This window comes from Callorhinus ursinus, unplaced genomic scaffold, assembly GCF_003265705.2.
Source record: "Callorhinus ursinus isolate GAN/ISIS: 27379988/994484 unplaced genomic scaffold, GSC_fseal_2.0 scaffold56, whole genome shotgun sequence".
Taxonomy (NCBI): Eukaryota; Metazoa; Chordata; class Mammalia; order Carnivora; family Otariidae; genus Callorhinus; species Callorhinus ursinus.
The window spans coordinates 9,042,987-9,065,893 of record NW_027397118.1 but is presented as its reverse complement, the minus strand read 5'-3'; the positions used below and the strand labels follow the sequence as shown (position 1 = coordinate 9,065,893).

The following is a 22,907-nucleotide window of genomic DNA, read 5'->3' as shown; positions in this document are numbered from 1 at the left end:
GAAAAACCCAAAAACCAGAAAAAATAAGAGGCCAGGGGAGCAGACATACAAAACACAAGCTCTAATTCATTAGATTCAATAGACATAAAATTGCCAAATCGGTGTTTGTCTAAGTCCACATTTCCTTTGTATTTCTCTCATTGTGTCTAAGTCCACATTTCCTTTGTATTTCTCTCATTACAGACAAGAGTTTAACTTGCTTCAGTCCATGGAACACTCCTGATAGCCTGGCTCTAGCTATAAAATATCGGACTGCAGGTCAAGCATTAGCCTCACAAGGCTAAAAAAAGGCTGACTGCCTGTGACTTGAAGTCCCATGAGGATTCATAAAACCCTCTCCAGGCTTTACTCCAACACCCCTAACCCCCAAAAGTCCTTCTATGCTCTCCTGGAAATATTCTCATATTCTATTACTGCTGGTCTGTCTTCATACTCAAAGCTAGGGACCATATCTTGTTCACCTTTATACCCACTGCCTGTGTCTGGCATAGCAGGTGTTCAACTTTTGTTCAATAAAGAAATCTGCAAATTAAGATTAGCAGAGCTCTGGTTAAAAAAAAAAAAAAAATTAGTAGAGTTTGGTTTCTCAAATCTGGTCTCTTCACCTCACCAAAAAAATATGATATACTTTATACCCTGCACTAACATTATTTTACCTCTAAGCTTAAATTCAAGTATTCTCAAGTCACATCTTTACCCTTCCAGCTGTATTTCACAGAACATGTGCATAAAATGAACATGTCAACTTCCATTCCACAATCAGGTATATACAGAGTAAAGTGACACCCCCAAAGTAAAGAAAGGGTTTGCTAGAATCAGGTTCTACAGAAAAGCTTAGCATACTTGATTTTAATGGTACCAATTCTATAACTTTACAGACACTTGTTCCTATAAAACCTGATGCCTGTTCAGGCTGCCATAACAAAATACCGTAGACTGAGTAGCTTATAAACAGAAGTTTATTTCTCACAGTTCTGGAAGCTGTTAAGTCCAAGATCAAGGCAGTAGCACGGCTGAGTGAGGGCCCTTCCCCAGGTTGCTTACTGCCGACCTCTGTGTCCTCATGAAGTAGAAAGGGGCATGCAAACTCTCTGGGGGCTCTTTTATAAAGACACTAATCTCATTCATGAGATTCTACCCTCACGACCTAAGCACCTTCCAAACACCCCACCACTCAACATCTTTGGGGGTTAAGATTTCAATATGAATTTGGGGGCTTGGGGGGGCAGGACACAAACATTCAGACCACAGTATCTAACAAGTGCTAGACATCTATCAATGGGGAGGGGGGGAGACAGATGGTGAGATATTAAGTGAGGTGGTCATTTGAAAATGCCCATAAATTTGCAACTTCTCACTTCAAGAGGTAGAGCTTAAATCCTCTTACCATGGAGCATGAGCTAGACTTAGTGACTCCCTTCTAACAGAATAAGGCAAAAACAACACTATGTCACTTCCAAGGTCAGGTCATAAAAAGGCATGTGGCTGCCTCCTTGCCCTCTCTCGTGTGAGTCACTCTGGGGAAGCCAGCTGCTATGTCATGAGGACCCTCAAGCTGCCCTTGTAAAGGCCCACAAGGAGAGGAACAGAGGCCTCCAGGTAATGGGCATGTGAATGAGCTTGGAAGCCAGCCTCAACCACACCTTCAGATGGCTAGAGCTACAGCCAGAATCGTGAGACACCCCGAGCCAGAACCACCAGCTAAGCTGCTCCCAAATTCCTAAGCCAGAAAACCGTGACATAACGGTTTGCTGCTTCAAGACACTAAGTTTTGGGATAATTTGTTAAATGAGCCTTCTGAGAGTTTATGTGGACACCATGCCTAGGAGAACATGATAAGGCCAAGGAAAGCAGATAGGTATAAACCAAAGAGGAGATGGTGCCTTGCTCAAGAAGTGCTTAAACTGAGAGTTGAACAAGCAAGTGCTGTAACGTAAGCCTACTGAACTCCACAGGCATTCTATTAGCTCCTTCTACACATCTAGTATGAAAGGGTAAAAAGTCCAAAATTGTTAATAGCAACTTTATTGTTCCACTGGTGCAAAAAAAAAAAAAAAAAAAAGTAACTGTATGATGCATTTCCCCTTAAATTTACAATAATGAAGGTTATACATAAATTATATCGATCACAAATTTTCTATTTTATACTATTTAGAACAAAATTATTTTGATAAATATGCCCAGAGGACAACATAGGTTCTTAATGGATGACTGAGTCCAAATATGCAAAATATAGCTTTTGGTATTGACCATGGTGTTTTAAAATTCTCAAACATGCATTAATATATTTTAGTTTTAGGGAAAATATTACACATGGCCTTATCTTGCATTTAGGGGAAAGCCCAAGCTGAATTTCACATACAGTATCCCTTTCCTCTAAATTAATCTCAAACTGGACTAGAGAACAAAGAGACACACACTTTCAGGTTAGTACTCCCAAGTAATGAAGGAAATTATACAACCAACAAAACGGAATAAAGGAAGAAGAGCTTCATTATTAGCTGAGATAAGTGGTGGTTTGTTTTTGTTTTTTGTTTTTTTTTACAGACCACATGAGTTTTAAATAGCAGATCAATCATGCTACCTGGGGTGATCAGACAGACTGAACACTTATGAAGTGAATAACTTTATTAAGGTCCTGAAGGTGAGTGTCCGGAGGTGCTGGGTAAAACACATCACAGGTAAGAACAGGAAAACCTACCTCAGCATTTCTGAAAGGCACAATCTATGGAAGGGAAACCTAGTATAATAAAACCCTTACTGGATGTACATGGAAAAGATTATGGTGAGACTATTTCCTTTTTAAAGGATGAGACCTTCATAAATTGGCCCCTCAGATTCTGGTGATTCCCGCCTCAAACGCAAATGCTCCAGTGTGTTATGAAAATGTTTGTTAATCTGCTCTGTTTCTTCACTGGACTCAAGATTTGGGAGATCTTCTCGAATCTTTTGGATAAGCTGGTTCAAAACCTGAATTGTGACCTACAAAAGAACATGTACAGTACAGTTACATAATCAAGTATGCACCATATAAAAAATATAAGATAATTCAATAAAAATGTTTTGAGGATCTTGTGTTACTCTCAAGAGTCACCAAAGTAATTATAAAAAAAGAGAGATGAAAACACGATTCCTGGTTTGAGCAACAACTACTGGCAACTCACCAAAAAACAAATAAAACAAAAACAACAATAAGGGAAAAAAACCCCAAAAATAAAAAATAGAGCATCATGAACCAATAAAAGAAAAGCAAAATTTTATTTAACCTATAAATCTTGACCAACACTGCATTATTGCTAAAAGGATATTCCATTTAGGAATTATTCTAAACTTGTACCTGATGACCAATCAGCCTACTATATTTGTAAATTATTCTGTTTTTCAACAGTGACTGTTTCTATAAAATATTCATGAACAAAAGAGATGAGAATTTTCTTGCAGATAATGAGTTCTTCCCCTAAAGAGATGCATCTATAAACAGAAAAGGATACTACAAATGAAAGAGACTAGTAGATGCATTCTCCAAACTCTGACGCTTATAAACAAAAAAGAAAGTATCAAGATGATAAACTTCTATGTCTCAAACCTCTGAAGCGCAGGAAGGGAAAATATTAGTTCACAAACAATATTTTATTATAATTTACTTACCGCATCATTTTCCTTTTCATAAAAATAGATATATCTGTTCAGAATTTCTATAAAAAGTTGCACTTGTAAAGAGGGGTCCATGCACTGATTTGCTATTTTCAGAGCTTTCTTTAGGCACTCCATTACCCTCTTGCCTCCATGAAGCTAGAATAAAAGGGCGAGGGGATTGTGGGGTGGGGTGGGTGGGTGGAGTATTAAAGAGATTATTGAATTACAAATGTCCCACTTCACACAAGAAATAAACATAACCCTGCAGTGGCTCTTAAGGCATACAACAAATTTAAATCCTCTTCATTTTTTTTTTTAAAGCAAACAGCTATACTTTACAAATATAATTTGTTTTATATGTTTATATGTTAAATGTTTTATATTTATTATGTATACTTTTTAAAGGCAGTGATACAAACTTGCTGTATTACAATATCCTCAAAGTGGGGCTTCACCACAGGATGTAACTCTCTATAAATTACACATTACTGTCTATTTCATTTCTTTTAATAAACAAAGCAATTTTCTTTCTCCAGTGTTTCTTTCTTCCTCCAAACGTTTCACCTCTAGTACACAAGGGCCATGGCAGCTATTCCCTGCTAATGATCCCCTTTCATATAACATGGTCGAGAATGACTTCCCTCCTTACCTCCTCCCCATTTTTGTCTGTGTTTCTGCCAGACCAGAAGAGATGTGCACAGGTGCTCACAGCTCGGCCCTGATCGGGTTTCTTCAGAAGTTTGGATGCAGCAAGTGCACACTGAGTCCTCAGAGGTTCATGATTCTCTTCACTGAAGCACTTCATCCTCTCAAAAGTACCAATGATCAACGTGATGGCAGCCAGCTGTGCTTTGGAATCACTGATTTCATCTTCATACAAAGAAAATGCCTGGTGAACAAGAAGCAGAAGAGACCTTTTCTACCATCTATTGGAGCATTTTCTAAAGTACTTCCCATCAAAACCCCTATCTTGTGAGATGCTCCATAGTCCCCCTTCAGATCACAACATGCTGACCCCTCCCTTGGAGAGGCAAAAGACACAGCTGATACAGGAAAGATATTGACAACTTATAACAAGGAAACTTGTTTTATCTTTTGTTTAACCCAGAGTTCTCAAACTGAATTAATAAAGGAACTTTTCACTCCATGAAACACTTAGACCAAGACCCACCTGGAAATCTTAAATCTCATTATAGCACCTAGGAAATGATCCATCTTCCTGCTCCAAACCAATCAGTGTGACTACAGTATTAAGAAGGAGTTCCAAGATGGTGGGAAAGGGGTAGTTACAAATTCAGTGAAGAGAAAAATCCATGTGCACCACCTCCGTAACTACAACAGGTGACTGAACATAGCAAAACTGATTACACACAAAAAGGAGAAAAGACCATCACCTGGGACATAAATTCGTATGCTACTGTTTCATGATTTTCAAAACCAATTTCTCCAGCAGCTAAAGCCCCTTGAAGAAAAAGTCTTAAGGGTAATTCTGCCAGCTCTGCTTTGATCAAAGCACTGATAGTCTGGTGAGCAAATGAAAAAATCTTCTGGCATTTCTTTTCCCATTTGTCATCCTAAAAGAGAAAAAATAGTTTAAATTACCTTACTTTCAAGATTAACTTGCTCAAGAATATTCATTTTATATGAAACTTCTATAGAACAAACAGGGAAAGCAGGAAAGCTGAGCTCAAGGTTCTCCTGTTACTGTCCTTCTTCTCCGTCTCATTTCTGAAGCACACAAGTGAATCAAGAACAGTATCTTCTCAAAACATCCTTCTGTGGTTACTGGCTTCGTAATTTTTGTATATTTGGCATTTTGTTTTTTCTCATCAGAAAATCAACAAATACCCCAACTGGACAGAATTAGGAAAATAAACAAATGAATTTTAAAACCTGAAATCATCGCTAAATCTACCACCCAGCAATAATCACTAATAACATTCTGATGTTAACACCTTCTTTTTTCCTATGCAAATGCGATGTAACTGGGACCTCTAGTCTGGTTTTATTTTCTACTTTATAGTAACTCATCAGAAGAGTTAAAATGGGTTCATGCTGCATATACTCGCATCAAACTTCTTTTCCTTCACTTATTTTGTCATAACAATTTTCCTCATGATACTAAGCTACTGGAAATCACTTTAATGACTAGAAAATATTCCACACACTGGATGTAGCATAATTTACTTCACTATTTCCTTTTGGACATAATCTGCAATGCCACAATGAATGCTAATGCTCTATATACACAAAGTTTTATTGAATCCCTAATAATTTCCTTAGTATAAATTCTTAGAAGTGGAATTATTAGTTCTTTTAAGGCCCTACTTACGTACTGCCAGTTTTTCAGAAAGACTGTAGTATTTTTACATGCCCACCATTACTAGATGAGAATGAATTCTCATTGCACCACTGCCATTGCAAACCTTCTTTTTCTTTTCTCTTTACCAGTTTGATTTCTAAAACAGAGGTTCATTGTTGTAATTACTAGTGAGATTAAATATTTTATCCATGTTTGACCATCCAAATTTCTTATTAAAGCAATCAGTTCTTTACATTTTTAAAAGAGGGTAATCGTCATAGACTTGCTACAAGGATTCAATGCAATAATCCAAGTATATAGATAGTCTTTGGCATACTATATGGCACGTAGTGAATGCTAGTTGCTATTTCCATTGTTACCGTCACCAAAATCTATACACAGAATGCTGGAAAAGGGACTAAAAGAGCAGGTGTCATAATAAAAACTGGCCAAAAGCTGCTATGTCAGGCTGGCAGGTATACTGAATAAATCTTGTTTCTCCACTATTGGAAAAGTAAGTTTACTGAGGTTTATTTGTTAATGCTAACCTGACTGTCCAAATTTTAGGTACATCAGATTAAAGTATTTTCTATAAAACTATTGAAGATTCAAGCCATGATTCTGCTCAAGGAATAAGTGCATAAAAAATGTACACAATTCACAGAATTATTCATTTTCAGGCCTTTGGAGAGAGGTTATAATGCAATGCTAGGCCCTTTCATAAGGCAAAACTACCTTGAATTAGATCTCACCTGTTATGTACTTGCAACCTCTACATGAAGTTACTGTATCACTTTAGAATTGGTAAAGACTCTAAGAAAGTAAAATCATTCTTAAACTAAAGCACTCTGAGCCAATTTTGTCATAAACTTATCAATGTCTCACAAGTAATCTTTATTTTTTTTTAAGATTTTTAAAAATTTATTCATTTGAGACAGAGAAAGAAAGAGTACACATTATGAGCAGGGGAGAGGAAGAGGGAGAAGTAGACTCCCCGCTCCCCACCTCCCCCGACATAGGGCTCGATTCCAGGACCCGAGATCATGACCTGAGCCGAAGGCCCAACCATCTGAGCCATCCAGGTGCCCCTCAAGTAATCTTTAAATACAGGAAAACTTTTGGCATAAATTTGACCTGTTTTAATCTTTCATTTCTAAGTGTTTTTATGTGATCCCTCAGCTAGTATATGCAATACCATTGTCTATTTTGTATGTTTGAAATTTTCTATAATAAAGAACACACATATAAGAGAAGGAAAAAAGTAGTGACATACTTAAAAGTAAACCCACCACTTTAGAATTCTCTTTGTAGCGAAATGCCAGCTGGTAAGCTGCAAATACCAAGGGCGGCAGTGTGAAGCGAATCCGCTGATTTCCACCAGCTCCAAAATGTTTTCGTGCTGTGTTTAAAATCTGACAAAAAAAAATCCCCCCCAAAACATTAACCTTTCCTGCACTATGATTAATCATTTATAAAATTAAATGAGGGCTCTAATCATTGTCATTGCTACCATTTTTGACTACATCTGATGTACCAGGCTTTATAGTAGATGCTTTACATTTCTTATCTCATGGAGTCAATATAATTGACATCACAACCAAGACAGATAGTAACCCCATTTCAAAAATGAAGAAGGCTGAGGTTCAAAGAGGCTGCATAATGTGCCCAAGGTAACACAACCAGTCAGGGACAGAGACAGATATTAACATATTTTCACACACACATGTACAAAGTCTGCTATGCTGATAAAGATTGCAGGCTCTGAAGAGACTTATATTTAAAAGAAGATTCTAACACCTACACCTGAGTGACCCTGAGCAAATTATTTACCTCCTCTTAGTTATAAAAGTTTCATTTGAAAAATGCAGTGGTGGTGGTTGTTCTTGTTGGTAAGATCAAGTAATACATGTGAAGAGTTACTAGTACCTGACACAAGGCGAGGGTGCAAGGCCTCAGAAAATGTTGGCTATTACTAGGATGCAAAATAGCTGTGTGCATATTGCTGGTATGTCTTACCTCCTGATTCAGAAAAAAAAAAGACCATTAAAGTAAAAGGAAATGGCAATATACTTTAAAAGAGCCATTCTGAAATAAACGTCAGGTTGTTTAAGAAAAAGCACAAGAAATACTTTTTAATATGTGTGATACAATGTGTGACTTATTCAGGTTTTGTGAATTTCTCTGACATAAAAGACAGATAGGAGAATGCATTCCCCCTTGGGGAAATCAGAGCTAATGATCCTCCCTTAAAGGTCTCTCGGTGCATAGGTATAATCAATTGGCTACATGTGGAAGGCATACTTCCTACTAATACATTTGGAATGCAACAAAAAAAGAAAACACATGTAGGCATGTGTGTTATGTGAGACACAGAAACATAAGGGAATCAGTTAAAATATTTTAACAATCAGCCAGTTACTGTGTACAGATCACACACAGTACACCAAGTGTGACACCAGAGTGCCCAGAATGTTTATCAGTAAGGCAAGGCAAAGACTATCACACTGCCAACAAAAGTCAGCTTCTTTTTCACCCTGCTAATGAAGGAGTACAAGAGTGTCAACTATAACAAAGGAAGTCACCAGAAGGAGAAAGTCAGGACTCAACCTCAAATAAAAATGTTCCTCATTATATCAGTCTAACAGCCTATGAATCCAACAACAGTTAAACTACACTTTGCCCAAAAAATAATTAGACTGCCATCTGTGCTACCTTTCATAAATAAATCATCCAGATCAGTCACCAACATTCCTACTCAGGCAACATGTTATTCATTTCACAAAGATTTACTGAGACTAATGATAAAGAAAGGGAAAACCTCAACTGTTCTTTGCCATGAAAAAGGGGTTAAAAAAAAAGACAATTTGAATTTTAATCTTTTCATATATTTTCAATGTGACAAACACATACAACTTATATTTTCAAACCCTGGAAACAAATACAATTGAAGATAAGGACTGTTGCTTATACTTTAAATTTTATTATGATAAACAACTGGACAATTCTAAAAGCAGCAGCATAGTTCAAAAAGAAAATGAACATGGAATGAGTACTAACATCCAATAAAGGAATATGGGTTTTCTGCAATTCTTAAGAAGTCTTGAAAGAAACTAGAGCAACCAACTTGTTTCCCATAAGCTCACAATTATGCTTTTCTATATAAAGTCAAAGTCCATGAATGTCACTTAATCTCTTATTCAGTTGCAATTTTTTCAAAACCTAAGACCACAGCTGCATCAGACCATTTGAGGCACATCTACATGGGATTTCACTAGGAGCTATGAAAGTGTATGATAACTGAGTTAACTCATACCAAGTACTGCTGGTCAGGGTCCTCAGACCGCAGAAGATGAATGAATCTGCCCACAAGGCTCTGCTCATCAGCAAAGTCTTCGGGATCAGGGTCTTCTATGGGCTGATCTGGCTGATCCTGAATCAGTGTGGATACCAAATTCATTATGGAATCCACCTGTAACATGAGAGATGCAGAAATCCACTGAAGTGAAACCATCAGCATATAAAGTCACTGTCAAAAGTGTTTCCAGCTGTGTAAATTTACCAAACAGTATTAATAACAACATAATTCCTTTTATTTTAAGAAAGTTTATGTATGCTGATACACATATAGATAAAAGTCTGGAAAGAGATGCACCAAAAATTAAATAATAGTAGTTATTCTCTTTCTGGTGGGATTAGAGTTTTATAATTTCTTCTTTACAAACCTCTAATTTCTAACTTAGAGTAATGATGAGTAAGCTCATTGTAACCTTTTTTTAGTATTAAACTACCCTCTTCTCCCATTTCATGTGTGAGTCTCAAGATCTAAAATCATTACTACGTTGTCTCTGTTTTCCTAATATATGCAATTTGATATTCTCTTACCTGGTCTTGAGAAACAATTTCTGTGTTATAATCCAGGACATTACTAAGCACGTAACAACTCATGCTCTTTCTGGACTCATAGTCAAAGTACTCAAAAAGTGGGTGAAAATGTTTTAATTTCAAGACTGTTAAAATATTGTTGTAAGTGTCAACAGGTATCTTCAAAAGTCTGGTGAGCTCCTTTGAAACTGCACTACTGGTAGCAATACTACAAAAAGAAAAACAACAGCCCTTTAATGAGTAAAATTAACTTTCTGTATATACAAATACACTAATTGCATAAAAACTTGAAAATTTTCATTTGTACATTAAAGGAAATAGGTCAGGTGGATTACACCATCTCAAAATACTCCAATGACCTCCTTTCTGAGAAGATAAAGATGCCTATTTAAACACAAACGTGTACTCATCTCTTAATGTTCTACTAATACAAAATAAGATGTAACAACATCAAAAAGGTTGTACAGCTGGAAGTCAAATGACTGTCTAGAATTTGACATTTTTAGGAAAGTATTTTAAGTGGTAGTTAAGTTCCTGGGCAGCCAATAAATACTGTATATTCATGATGAAAATAAGTAGGGAGAAAAAAATCTATGCAAAGCTATTAACTCCACAAATTAGAAAAAAAACCTGCTTCTTCTCCATCAGATGTTGGTGATCAAGGAAAAGCAGGCTGAATTTAAGGTAGCAGCCTATAGGAGCATTCTGTGGAGATGAGGCATATCTGGGGTTTTTATAAGACCTATACAGGTTGGGATTTCTAATTCTCTAATTTTACTTTAAAACTTACTTGGTGGGGGAAGATACAGACACATAATTTAATTTTCTCTCAAATCTGGAATGTTTTTCAGTTCACAAAAGTGGAAGTAACCAAAAGAAGGGGTGATGGTGAATAAAAAGAGGTAAAGGAAAATAAGAAATCTTCCTGATGCGGCTAAACCACAAGAAGGGAGATGAAAAAGAAAAAGATTGTATGAGGTAAAATTATGAATAATAAGGGTAAGAGGAGAGGGGCTGGCTTGACCCCCCATGTTCAGATGCAGTGCAGGACAGGACAATAAGGGGACTGCTGGGGAAAAGGTAAAGGGATCAGAACTGCGCACAGTAGCCCCTAGAGGATGCCACAGACTAGAACAGCACAGCCGAGGCTCCCAACTAGGCAACAAAATACTTTCTTTGATGGTATCAAAATCAAATCTCAAAACAGAAAAATATTTTAAACAATTTAACTTCCACACCTTAAATATACATATGCTAACTTTTTACAACTTATTCATCTCTAGGAAACCACTTCTTACAGAAACACTGCTTAATATAAACACCGCTGACCCATGAACATGGATTTGAATTGCGCAAGCAGACTTATACATGGATGTTTTTCTACAAATACAGTACAATAAAATGTATTTTCCCTTCCTGTAATTTTTAAATAACATTTTTCTCTAGCTTACTTAATTGTAATAATACAGTATATACTACGTAGAATGTATAAAATATGTGTTAATTAACTGTTTATGTTACTGGTAAGGCTTCTGGTCAACAGTAGGCTATCAGTAGTTAAGTTTCAGGGAATTAAAAGTTATAAGCAGTTTCTCAATTGCACGGAAGGTCAGTGCCCCAACCCCAACATTGTTCCAAGGTCAACTGTTAATTTCCTTACCAGTATGAAAAGTCATTCATATATCGAAAGGGTTTGAAATGGAGAGACTCTGGTCCAAAAAGACTACTTATACTCCATGAATGCCACTACCTGATCAATGTACACAACCAAGAAATTGGATGCTACTTTCTGCACTGATTAACAACAAGCATATCAATCTAACAAATGCTTAAGACAAATGCTAACATTTCAAAAAGCAATTAAGAAAAACAAATCTATTTTGTTTTAAAAATAGATTAAAAAAAGTGCTTTATGAGGGTTTTTATAAAAATGTAACTTTGACTTACTGTTCAAGGTTGAGCTTATTAAATATTTCCACTGTAGTTTCTAGAACTTTGTCAACATAGTCCACACGATCAGGGTAACACTTCATAGCAAGATTAATGAGAGAGACTTGTAAAGATACAACATCCTCTGAAGGCATATCTTGTCTAGACTGAAATGTTGAGAAAACCACAGAATTTATTTTAAACAATCACAAAAGAATCTACCAGCTGAGAAGTTTCAAAGTTTTGAGAACTTAGAGGAGAAAAGCCATACAAACCTGTATTACTGTAGCGACCTGCTGTGAAAATATGTCAAAAAGTTTAATATCTGCTGGGATTCCAGGTCCATCTTCACGGTGAGCAAATAAAGCTAATCTGAAAAAGAAAATAATCTTTAACAAATACAGGGATTTTTAGGTAGTGGGATCATGGATGACATTTTATTCTTTATACTTTTCTCTATTTTCTACAAGGTATTTCTCCTAGAACATTACAAAAGATTTTAAAAAAGGACATGGAATGGAGCCGATCATGCCCTCAATTCATTTTTTGAATTAAGGTTTTAATTCCATTACAGTTGACAGTGTTATGTTAGTTTCAGGTGTACAATATAGTGATTCAACACCTCCACACATCACCCAGTGCTCATCATAACAAGTGCACTTGTCATGGGGATTAAGGAATCCCCATCAGCTATTACCCCCATCCCCCCACTGACCTCCCCTCTGGTAACCATCAGTTTGTTCTCTACAGTTAAGAGTCTGTTTCTTGGTTTGTCTTTTTTTTCCCCTTTGTTCATTTGTTTCTTAAATTCCACATGAGTGAAATCATACGGTATTTGTCTTTCTCTGACTTATTTAGCTCAGAATAATACTCTCTAGGTCCACCCACGTCATTGCAAATAGCAAGATTTCATTCTTTTTATGGCTGAATAACATTCCACTATTTATACACCACATCTTCTCCACTCATCTATCCATAGACACCTGGGCTGCTTCCATAATTTGGCTATTGTAGGTAATGCTGCTATAAACATAAGGTTGCATGTATCCCTTTGAATTAATATTTTTGTATTTTTTGGGTAGATAACCAGTAGCGTGACTGCTGGATCAGAGGGTAGTTCCAGTTTTAAGTTTTCGAGGAACCTCTACACTGTTTTCCACAGTGGCTATACCAGTCTGCATTCTCACCAACAGTGTAAGAGGGTTCCTTTTTCTCCATATCCTCGGCAACACTTGTTTTTTTGTGTGTGTGTTTCCATTTTAGCCGTTCTGACAGGTGTGAGGTGATAACTCACTGCAGTTTTGAGTTGCGTTTCCCCTGATGATGAGTGATGTTGAGCATCTTTTCATGTGTCTGTTGGCTGTTGGATGTCTTCTTTGGAGAAATGTCTATTCATGTTTTCTGCTCATTTTTAAATTGGATTATTTGGTTTTTGGGTGTTGAGTTTTATCAGTTCTTTGTATATTTTGGATACTAACCATTTATCAGATATGTCATTTATAAATATCTTCTCTCATTCAGTAGTTTGCCCCTTAGTTTTGCTGACTACTTCCTTCACTGTGCAGAAACTTTTTATTATGATGTAGTCCCAATAGTTTATTTTTGCTTTTATTTCCCTTGCCTCAGGAGACATATCTAAGAAAATGTAGCTATGGCCAATGTCAGAGAAATTATTGCCTGTGTTCTCTTTTAGGATGTTTATGGTTTCAGGTCTCACATTTAGGTCTTTAATCTATTTTGAGTTTAGTTTTGTGTATGGTATAAGTGGTCAATTCATTTTTAACTGAACAGTTTTGTCAATGATGTCTTATTTCACTGCATTCTTACTATATGCCCTATTTTATACCATACATAAAGATTTTCAACAGCCTGATTCTGCCATATTCTTTGAAGCCTAATCAAGTAGATCACAGATAAACATGCATTAAAGTGACAAATGTATTTAACAGCCATGATTTTAAAGAGCAATCTTTAAAAGATAAATCCTATTATTAGCTTCCATTAAGAGTATGCCCAATTCGGGGCACCTGGGTGACTCAGTTGGTGAAGCGTCTGCCTTTGGCTCAGGTCATGATCTCAGGGTGCTGTGATCGAGCCCCACACTGGGGTCTCCACTCAGAGGCGAGTCTGATTCTCCCTCTCCCTCTGGGATCCCTCTCCCTCCCTGATCACTTTTGCTCTCTCTCAAATAAATAAAATCTTTTAAAAAAAAGAGTATGCCCAATTCACATATAATTCTTGCTACCCAGATTTAAACTGGTGATTTGGAGAATTTGCTACATAAATTCTTAGACTTTAAACTAATAACTTAGGTATTTAAAATACAAAAAAAAGTATTTGCAGAAATAAATCTTCACTTAGGTTCCTGGTTTCATAAGGTCAATGATGTGTAAGCTAACGAGGACACATATTATATACTAGCACTCAGCATAGTTGCCAAGCAGACACTCATTAAAGCCAATTATCAAAGGCCAAGTTTTATACTTTTAAAGAAATAAAATCTAAACCTAAACGGGATTTACTAAACATATTTAATACTTCTAAATTCTTCTTTAAAAAAATGTGATGATAGAATGATTACCTGTTCTTTTTAATTTTTTAAATTATTTATTTATTTGAGAGACAGAGTGAGCAAGAGAGAGCACAAGCCAGGGGAGGGGCAGAGGGAGAGGGAGGAGTAGACTCCCCGCTGAGCAGGGAGCCTGATGTGGGATACTCGATCCCAGGACCTTGGGATCATGACCTGAGCTCATGGCAGACGCTTAACTGACTGAGCCACCTAGGTGCCCTTACCTGAACATTCTTTTTGTTTTATTTAGATTTTATTTATTTAAGAGAGTGAGCGAGCAAGCGAGAGAACATGAGCGGGAGAGAACACAAGTGGGAGGAGGGGCAGAGGGAGACAGAGAAGCAGACTCCCCGACTGAGCAGGGAGCCTGACATGGGGCTCAATCCTGGGACTCCAGGATCATGACCCAAGCCGAAGGCAAACGCTTAAATGACTGAGCCACCCAGGCACCCCCCCCTTACCTGAACATTCTTAATCATCTATATCTAATGGCTACTTGATTAAAAAAAGACTCCAAATCAAATCAGTTCCCACTAAAAGGTAACTTTCATTATTGTAAAAAACAAATTTTGTTCTTTGAATTTGTAAGATTTAAATAATGGATCTGTATGACATTAGGGGCACCTGGGTGGCTCAGTCGGTTAAGTGCCTGCCTTCAGCTCAGATCATGATCCCCGAGTCCTGGGATTGAGTCCCACGTTGGGCTCCTTGCTCAGTGGGGAGCCTGCTTCTCTCTCTCCCTCTGCCCCTCCCCCTGCTTGTGCTCTCACTCTCATTATCTCTCTCCCTCTGTCAAATAAATAAATCAAATCTATAAAAAAATTTTTAAATAAATAAATGTCTAGATTAAAAATATTATTTCCATGCCTCCTGCTAAACCTCTTTCCTGCCTAAGCTAGGCAAACAACTGGTACATACTCATACTTACAGAACAAAGCTGTTCAGAGTGTAATTGCTTTAAAATCATTAAGATAATAAAGATGTAACAGAAATAAGTAATTCACTAAAATGTTTTAAATTCATTAGTCCCCAGTCAGAACACTGCCCTCCAGTGTTGGAAGCACTTACCTATCAATTAAAGCAATGATTATGTTCTTCACATTTACATTTTGGTGTAACTCAGCACAGGCCCGGAGAAAAGGATTCAAAGTTTGAAGGTGGAATTCATCAGGGAAAACCTAAAAATCAAATAATAATTAAATGACACAAGTAAAAGTATTTCACATTATATTCTGGACTTATGGTAAAGTTCATATTTGTGGAAACAATCGTTCAAATCTTATACAACTAAATTCAAATACATTACTTTTGAGCCTCTTTCAACAAAGTACATCTACAATTAAACTAAAACTAATGAGAACTAGAGAACTTGGAGGCTACTCTTTCCTACATTTTGGGGGGAAAAAACAGATAAATACAAAGACCACATTATCAATAAGAAAAAATAATTCTTTACTCAGCTTTTTTTTTTTTCAAGATTTATTTATTGGGGCGCCTGGGTGGCTCAGTCGTTAAGCGTCTGCCTTCAGCTCAGGTCATGGTCCCAGGGTCCCGGGATCGAGCCCCGCATTGGGCTCCCTGCTCTGCGGGAGGCCTGCTTCTCCCTCTCCCACTCCCCCTGCTTGTGTTCCTGCTCTATCTCTCTCTCTCTGCGCCAAATAAATAAATAAATAAATAAATAAATAAATAAATAAATGATTTATTTATTTTAGAGAGAGAACGCGGGCAAGCATGCACGAGTGGGGGGAGGGGCAGAGGGAGAGTGAGACCAGCAGACTCCCCACTGAGCCCAGAGACCCATGCAGGGCTTGATCCCAGGACCCCCGAGATCATGACCTGAGCCAAAATCAAGAGTCAGATGCTCAACCCACTGAGCCACCTAGGTGCCTCAGGATAGTTTATTTCTATTCTATCAAGATATTTTTTCAAAACAATGAAAATTAATGAAAGATAAAATGAGTCCTTTTTTTTTTAAGATTTTATTTATTTGGCAGAGAGACAGCAAGAGAGGGAACACAAGCAAGGGGGAAGGGCAGAGGGAGAGGGAGATGCAGGCCTCCTGCCAAGCAGAGAGCCTGATGTGGAGCTCGATCCCAGGACCCTGGGACTATGACCTGAGCCGAAGGCAGACACTTAACGACTGAGCCACCCAGGCGCCCCTAAAATGAGTCCTTTTAAAAGGTAAAATAAATGTCCTTACTTACCTGAATAATACACTCCATAAGATACTCTTGAGCCAAAGCATCCCTGCAATTCACAACTTGCTCCAATATGCCAGTCAAAACAATCTAAAAGAAAAAGGTAAGAATTAAAACATTATTTTTAAATCCTAAGCCACTCCTCTAAAAACATATTTAAGCTATTAATTTGAGAATCTTATTTTAGATTTTTCCAACCCATACTTACCTTTTAAATTAAACTTTAACATTTCACAGAAGAATTTCTAAATAAAAATTTAATTTTGGACCTCTACTAAATAAGTCATTTAGGATGAAGTTTATCAATTTTTTTTTTATGATTTGTGCCTTTTGTCCTAAGAAATCTTTGTCTAATCCAACATTATAAAGATTTACTTTGTATTTTCTTCTAAAAGTTTTATAGTTTTAGGTTTTATATTTAGGCCTCTGATCCATTTTTTGAGTTTTTCTATATGGTATGAGAATGGGTCATAGTTCAAGGATCTTGTTTGCACACAGATGTCCAATTGTTCCAGAAACATTTGTTGAAAAGGTTACTATTACACTTTTATCAAAAGTAACTTATTATATATGGTGAGCCTATTCTGGACTATCCTTTCCAGGGCTGAACAAATCTAGCTCAATGTCTGCTTTTGTAAATCACTTCCATATTGTCTGTTGTTGCTTTCTACTACAAGCGCAGAGTTTAGTAGTTGCAGACAACATGGTTCACAAAATCAAACAATCTTTACATTTGGTCCTTTATAGAAAAAGTCTGTCAATCTCTGCTTTATTCCTCCCACTGATTTATGTGTTTATCTCCTCCACCAATATCACATTTTTTTCCTTTAAATTTTATTATTATGTTAATCACCATACATTACATCATTAGTTTTTGATGTAGTGTTCCATGATTCATTTTTTGTGCATAACACCCAGTGCTCCATGCAGAACGTGCCCTCTTTAATACCCACCACCAGGCTGACCCATCCCCCCACCTCCCTCCCCTCTAGAACCCTCAGTTTGTTTTTCAGAGTCTATCATCTCTCAGTCTCTCATGGTTCATCTCCCCCTCCAATTTAACCCCCTTCATTCTTCCCCTCCTGCTATCTTTTTTTTCTTAACATATATTGCATTATTTGTTTCAGAGGTACAGATCTGTGATTCAACAGGCTTGCACAAATCACAGCACTCACCATAGCACATACCCTCCCCAATGTCTACCACCCAATCACCCCATCCCTCCCACCCCACCCCCACTCCAGCAACCCTCAGTTTGTTTCCTGAGATTAAGAATTCCTCGTATCAGTGAGGTCATATGATACATGTCTTTCTCTGACTGACTTCCAATATCACATTCTTAATGCAGCTTTAGAGTCAATCTCAATTTAAGAAAAATTAGTATTTTAATATTGAGTCTTCCAATCCACAAACTGAAAATATATCTTTCAATTTACTTGTCTTTAATTTTAAAGTGGTTTTCAATGTAACATTATTTAATACAAATACTTTAATTGAAAAAATCAGACTTCAATTTCTATCTCATAAGAAAAGGTGACAAGTAAAAAGGATATACACCTGTTTGTAACGTTCCACATTTACACCTTCCAATTGACTGAGGCGCACCAAATTTGTTCCCACTAAAATTCTCAGTTCTTGTCTTTCTCGTTCTCTTTTTTCTCTATCTCGGCTATGTCCCTGATGCTGCATTCGCACCCACAGCTTGTTCATCTCTGCAAAGTTAAGTAGTACAAAATCCATGGAATCACTGATATCGCCAGTTGTTTCTTCACTGCAAAGAGAGAGTTGAAAAAAATCTTTATATACACTATTTACACTATAGGACCATCTTACTGTCATTGTTCTCCTTTGTGTGTTTCCTTCTTCTCTCTTTAATACATCAATGTTTTATAGAAGAAACTTTCAACTTCACTGGCTTAGTGTTCAATTTCAAGGGAAATAGACTCAAGAGAAAAAAAATACCAGGGAGAGGACACAGTACAAGTGTAAAGGAACAAAAAACTTTCCCTCATTCCCTACCCTAGGTCAACTTGTTCTCACAGCAACTCCATTAATTCAAAAAGCCTTAAAAAAATGATACTTATAATGTACTGCTAACTATGTAATTTTTAAAAAAGATTCTATTTGTTTATTTACTTATTTGAGAGAGAGCGAGCGAGCACATGTATGAGTGCACAAGCAGTGGGGAGGGGCTGAGGGAGAGGGACAGGGACAAGCACACTTGCGCTGAGCAGGGAGCCCGATGCGGGACTCAATCCCAGGACCCTGGGATCATGACCTGAGCCAAAGGCAGATGCTTAACCTACTAAGCCACTCAGGCACCCTAACTATATCCTTTTACTGTTGAACATTTTACGTTTTTCAACTGAAATATAAGCTTTGTGAGGGAAGAGACCATGTATTTCCTGCTTATTTTTCATCTCCTAGGATAGAGAACATAGTCTTCAAAATTTTTTAATGATTGCCTAATTAAATGCTCAAAATTGAGTCAAATCATAATAAAACAAATAACCTCACCATCTTCTCTGTAACATTGTTAAGTTTTTACCTTTTCTATACCATTTAACTTTATGACATGCATGGTAAATTTTTATACTTTTTTCTCTTAAAAAGGAACTGATACAGATATACTAAAAACTACTGAGAACTGTACACCTCAGAAGTAAATGAATAAATGAACTTAAACAAGGAGTGCCTGACTGGCTCAGTCAGTAGGACATGTGACTCTTGATCTTGGGGTCCTGGGATCGAGCCCATGTTGGATGTACAGATTACTTAAAAAAACAATTTTTTTAATAAGTAAATAAACTTAAAAGGAATTAAGTTCCTCAATCTAGGAAATCTGCACATAAATAGTTCACCTAATTGGTTGCAGACCACAGCTGGCTGACCACCTACCCCTATGTGGAATTTAAGTGCAATGGACGTGGATACTAGACACTAGTCACACAAGAGACAGGGCTCTCATTGAAAGGTTTTTGTTTCTTCTGTTTTGACGTTAGTATGTAATTTGTATATGAGATAATTTAAATCACTTATATCCAGGGTATCTGGCAGTCCATAAATGACAAAAACTGGTAAGACATTCAAGAAACAACACGAAAATTAGCTAGTTCATAGAATAAGTTAAGCATATGTATTTCATCACAAATATAACTTCAAAATATAATACATTTAAAAAGTCCCATCTTTGAAGAATACTTAATGTAATGGAAAAGTGCTCTCGTAAAATTACATTTAATGAAAAAAGCAGGTTCTAATAAATAATCCATAGACATAATTTTTATAAGAGTACATTTTGCATCATACCACACATGCTGAAGGAAATCTCTACATGAAATGCTACATGTACTGCCTGTGGGTGGGAGAAATATTGATATTTTTTTTTTTCTATACACTTTTCTATACTTCTTATATATTCTACAACAAAAAAGTTTAACAACTAAATCAAAAAAGAAAATCACTTACTCTGTTGGCTCTCCTTCATCAGGCAAGATGTTTCTGGTACACTGAAGAAGATAGTTCCGAAGAAATAAACCTCTCAAGGGATGCTGCACACCACGACACATTTCTACCAAATCTTTCAAAATATCTTTCCTGGACTGAGGAAATGACTTGACATATACAACTCCAACTGTGATCAACAGGTAACTAGGGGAATTATAAGGAAACATTTGAATAATATATTCATAAATAAATAAAATACTCAAGTCAACAATTTGTCTAAACATACTCAATCCAAACATATTAAGCAAGACAGAGACCAGGTTTTTCTTCTGCACAATGAAAAAATATCTAATTTAATATTTAACCACTCACTGACCCTCCCCCAATCTACACATATATTCACATACAAACTACATACACATATATTTAGACATATAAAAATACATGTGTACATATAAGTATATAAATATGTACACACATACATACATAAGTATCATTATCACCTTTAAACATACTAGTAAGAGAATGTCATATTAATTTTTCTAGTAGTCAAGACATTAAACAAAATAGTATGTCTACTTTTTCTATTTCCCAAATTCCTCAATTATCCATATAGAAAGTAAAATTAATTATACCTTAAAACTTAAAAACCCAGAATACCCACCAAAATGTTAATTTCAATTTGTTAAGAAATTAAATAACCTTAATATTGGTTTATAAAAATCAAAGTGGAAAATGCAGATATAAAAGCCCTCAGATTCTCAGTTACTTACAGCCTTGGGATAATGTTTCCAGCATACTGTACAAGTTCATAGAGATCTGCCACTTTTCTTCCTTTAGCAAATTCATCTGTCAGGTAGACTTCCAAGTAGTGTAGTTCATCAGAAATAGCCATATCTTTTAATTATGATTAAGGACTCAAATAAATCTAAGCCAACCTAAGGAATACTCTGGAACTTGCTGGAGTCATTAAACTATTGGGCAGATATCTTAAACGTTAGTCCTTTAAGAGAACATGTTTAAATGAAGACAGAACTTCAGTTGGGCTTTCCTTATTTTAAAATAAGGGTTTTTATTCACTTATATGTAGAATTTAAGAAACAAAACAAATGAGCAAAGAGGGAAAAAAAGAGAGACAGACAAACCAAGAAAGAAAGAGACTCTTGGGCGCCTGGGTGGCTCAGTTGGTTAAGCGACTGCCTTTGGCTCAGGTCATGATCCTGGAATCCCAGGATCGAGTCCCACATCGGGCTCCCTGCTCGGCAGGGAGTCTGCTTCTCCCTCTGACCCTATCCCCTCTGATGTGCTCTCTCTCTCTCTCATTCTCTCTCTCAAATAAATAAAATCTTAAAAAAAAAAAAAAAAGAAAGAAAGAGACTCTTAACTACAGAGAACAAATTGATGGTTACCAGAGGGGAGGTGGGTGGGGAATGGATTATATAGGTGATGCGGATTAAGGAGGGCTGTGATGAACACCAAGTGATTCTAATAAAAACTTAAATGAAATAAAATAAAATGCTAAAAAAAACAAAATAAGAGTTTTTAAAGATGTCTGGTAAAGCAAAGCAGTAAAAATAAGAATTGCCCATCAGTCTACTAGAGGTTTTGAAGTGGCAAATCTTTGAATTCATTTTCATTTCAGAGTCCTGCATGACAAAATCTAAGCATTAAAGAACCAACTGCCTAATAGCCTGAATATCCTTCATGAAGGGAATAAAAATTGAAATATAGCAACGAAGAAGTTTAAGCATAGAAAGAGGGTTTCTGATATTAAGTTTTTTCTTTTTCTCACAAAATTTACATGGGGGAGTACTATTTGGTTAAGACAAAGAAAAATAATGTAATGCCAGAAAAACTTAGTAAGAAAAAAACAAAATATGGCCTTATCAAGAAAAAAGTATGATCAAAATGGTCTTCAACATTCAAAAGATACAAAGTTCATAGTAGCTCTTTGGTGATAACATAGAAGTCCGGAGTTCACCAAGCATATTAGAAGCATGTTTCAGAGCATCCATAAGCTTGTTTTTGTCCTACAGAAATACCAAGCGAATTGATGGGAATGTTTAATTTAAATAAACATTTAACTTGGATTTGTTACACAATATATAGCACTTAAATTATTTTAATCACATAACAATCAGGTTTAGTTTCACCTTGCCTTCTCTCTACTGAAATAAAAAGATTCATGGTTCCTCACCTGTACTGCAAAGCTTAGCAAGTCTTATTTAACTAGGACTATAAACTTCCTGGCATAACTTTAATCTTTCCAACCCCTACTGAGTATAAAAGTAGCTCCATTAATTCACATTCATCTGCAAGCAAGAGAGCTGGCATATTAATTCTTTTAAAGTAAGCTACTATCCTGACAATGGCTCTGTCATAATGACAGAGATGTCTGAAATGACCATCCCTTAAGTATGCTTTCCTCCTCACAATGCCCATGTGTCCCACTCAACACATATATGCAGACAATGCCTTTAAATACAGGAAACAATACTCATACTCAGAAAGAGACAGAAGCAAGCAATAATCAAGCTCCATACCCACCCATTTTCTCCATTCCAAGACATTTTTTTTTGCAAGGAAAAAATACAATACATATAAATGGTTAAAACAGCATTTAGAAATTGTGAGACACTTTACAAAGGTAAGATATCATCATCAGAGCAACTTATAACTTGAAGTACCAGCCTATTTGGTTCCATTTCTTAAATTTTAATGCAGAGAATCTATAGTTTCTAAATAGATTACTTCCTACCCTGTCTTTCAGAATATGAAAACACAGAAATTGGTGTAAGTATAATTTTCAAGCCGATTGCTGCAAAAAATATATATCTATTCAGGATGGAAACAAAAGACTTGTTCAAGATAGAAAAAAGCTGAATAATCCAAAATGAAAGCATTTAAATACACTCGTTCAACAAATATTTATTAAGCACCCATT

At 36.3% G+C, this 22,907-nt stretch overlaps 1 protein-coding gene across 1 annotated transcript in view; it reads right to left on the bottom strand.

The window, feature by feature from the left end:
• Nucleotides 1–2,009: 2,009 nt before the first annotated feature.
• Nucleotides 2,010–22,907, bottom strand: part of VPS35 (VPS35 retromer complex component) — a 28,174-nt gene continuing 7,276 nt past the window's right edge. Inside the window, exons 3-17 of the mRNA XM_025852379.2 lie at nt 21,897–21,993; nt 20,737–20,860; nt 19,985–20,167; nt 18,074–18,287; nt 16,523–16,606; nt 15,387–15,496; nt 12,025–12,121; nt 11,768–11,916; nt 9,821–10,028; nt 9,252–9,407; nt 7,228–7,350; nt 5,031–5,210; nt 4,286–4,525; nt 3,649–3,792; nt 2,010–2,982 (exon numbers count right to left, since the gene is read on the bottom strand). Coding sequence (XP_025708164.1) covers nt 2,803–2,982; nt 3,649–3,792; nt 4,286–4,525; nt 5,031–5,210; nt 7,228–7,350; nt 9,252–9,407; nt 9,821–10,028; nt 11,768–11,916; nt 12,025–12,121; nt 15,387–15,496; nt 16,523–16,606; nt 18,074–18,287; nt 19,985–20,167; nt 20,737–20,860; nt 21,897–21,993 — 2,289 coding nt within the window. The 3' untranslated portion in view covers nt 2,010–2,802. The remainder of the gene's footprint in view (nt 2,983–3,648; nt 3,793–4,285; nt 4,526–5,030; nt 5,211–7,227; nt 7,351–9,251; nt 9,408–9,820; nt 10,029–11,767; nt 11,917–12,024; nt 12,122–15,386; nt 15,497–16,522; nt 16,607–18,073; nt 18,288–19,984; nt 20,168–20,736; nt 20,861–21,896; nt 21,994–22,907) is intronic.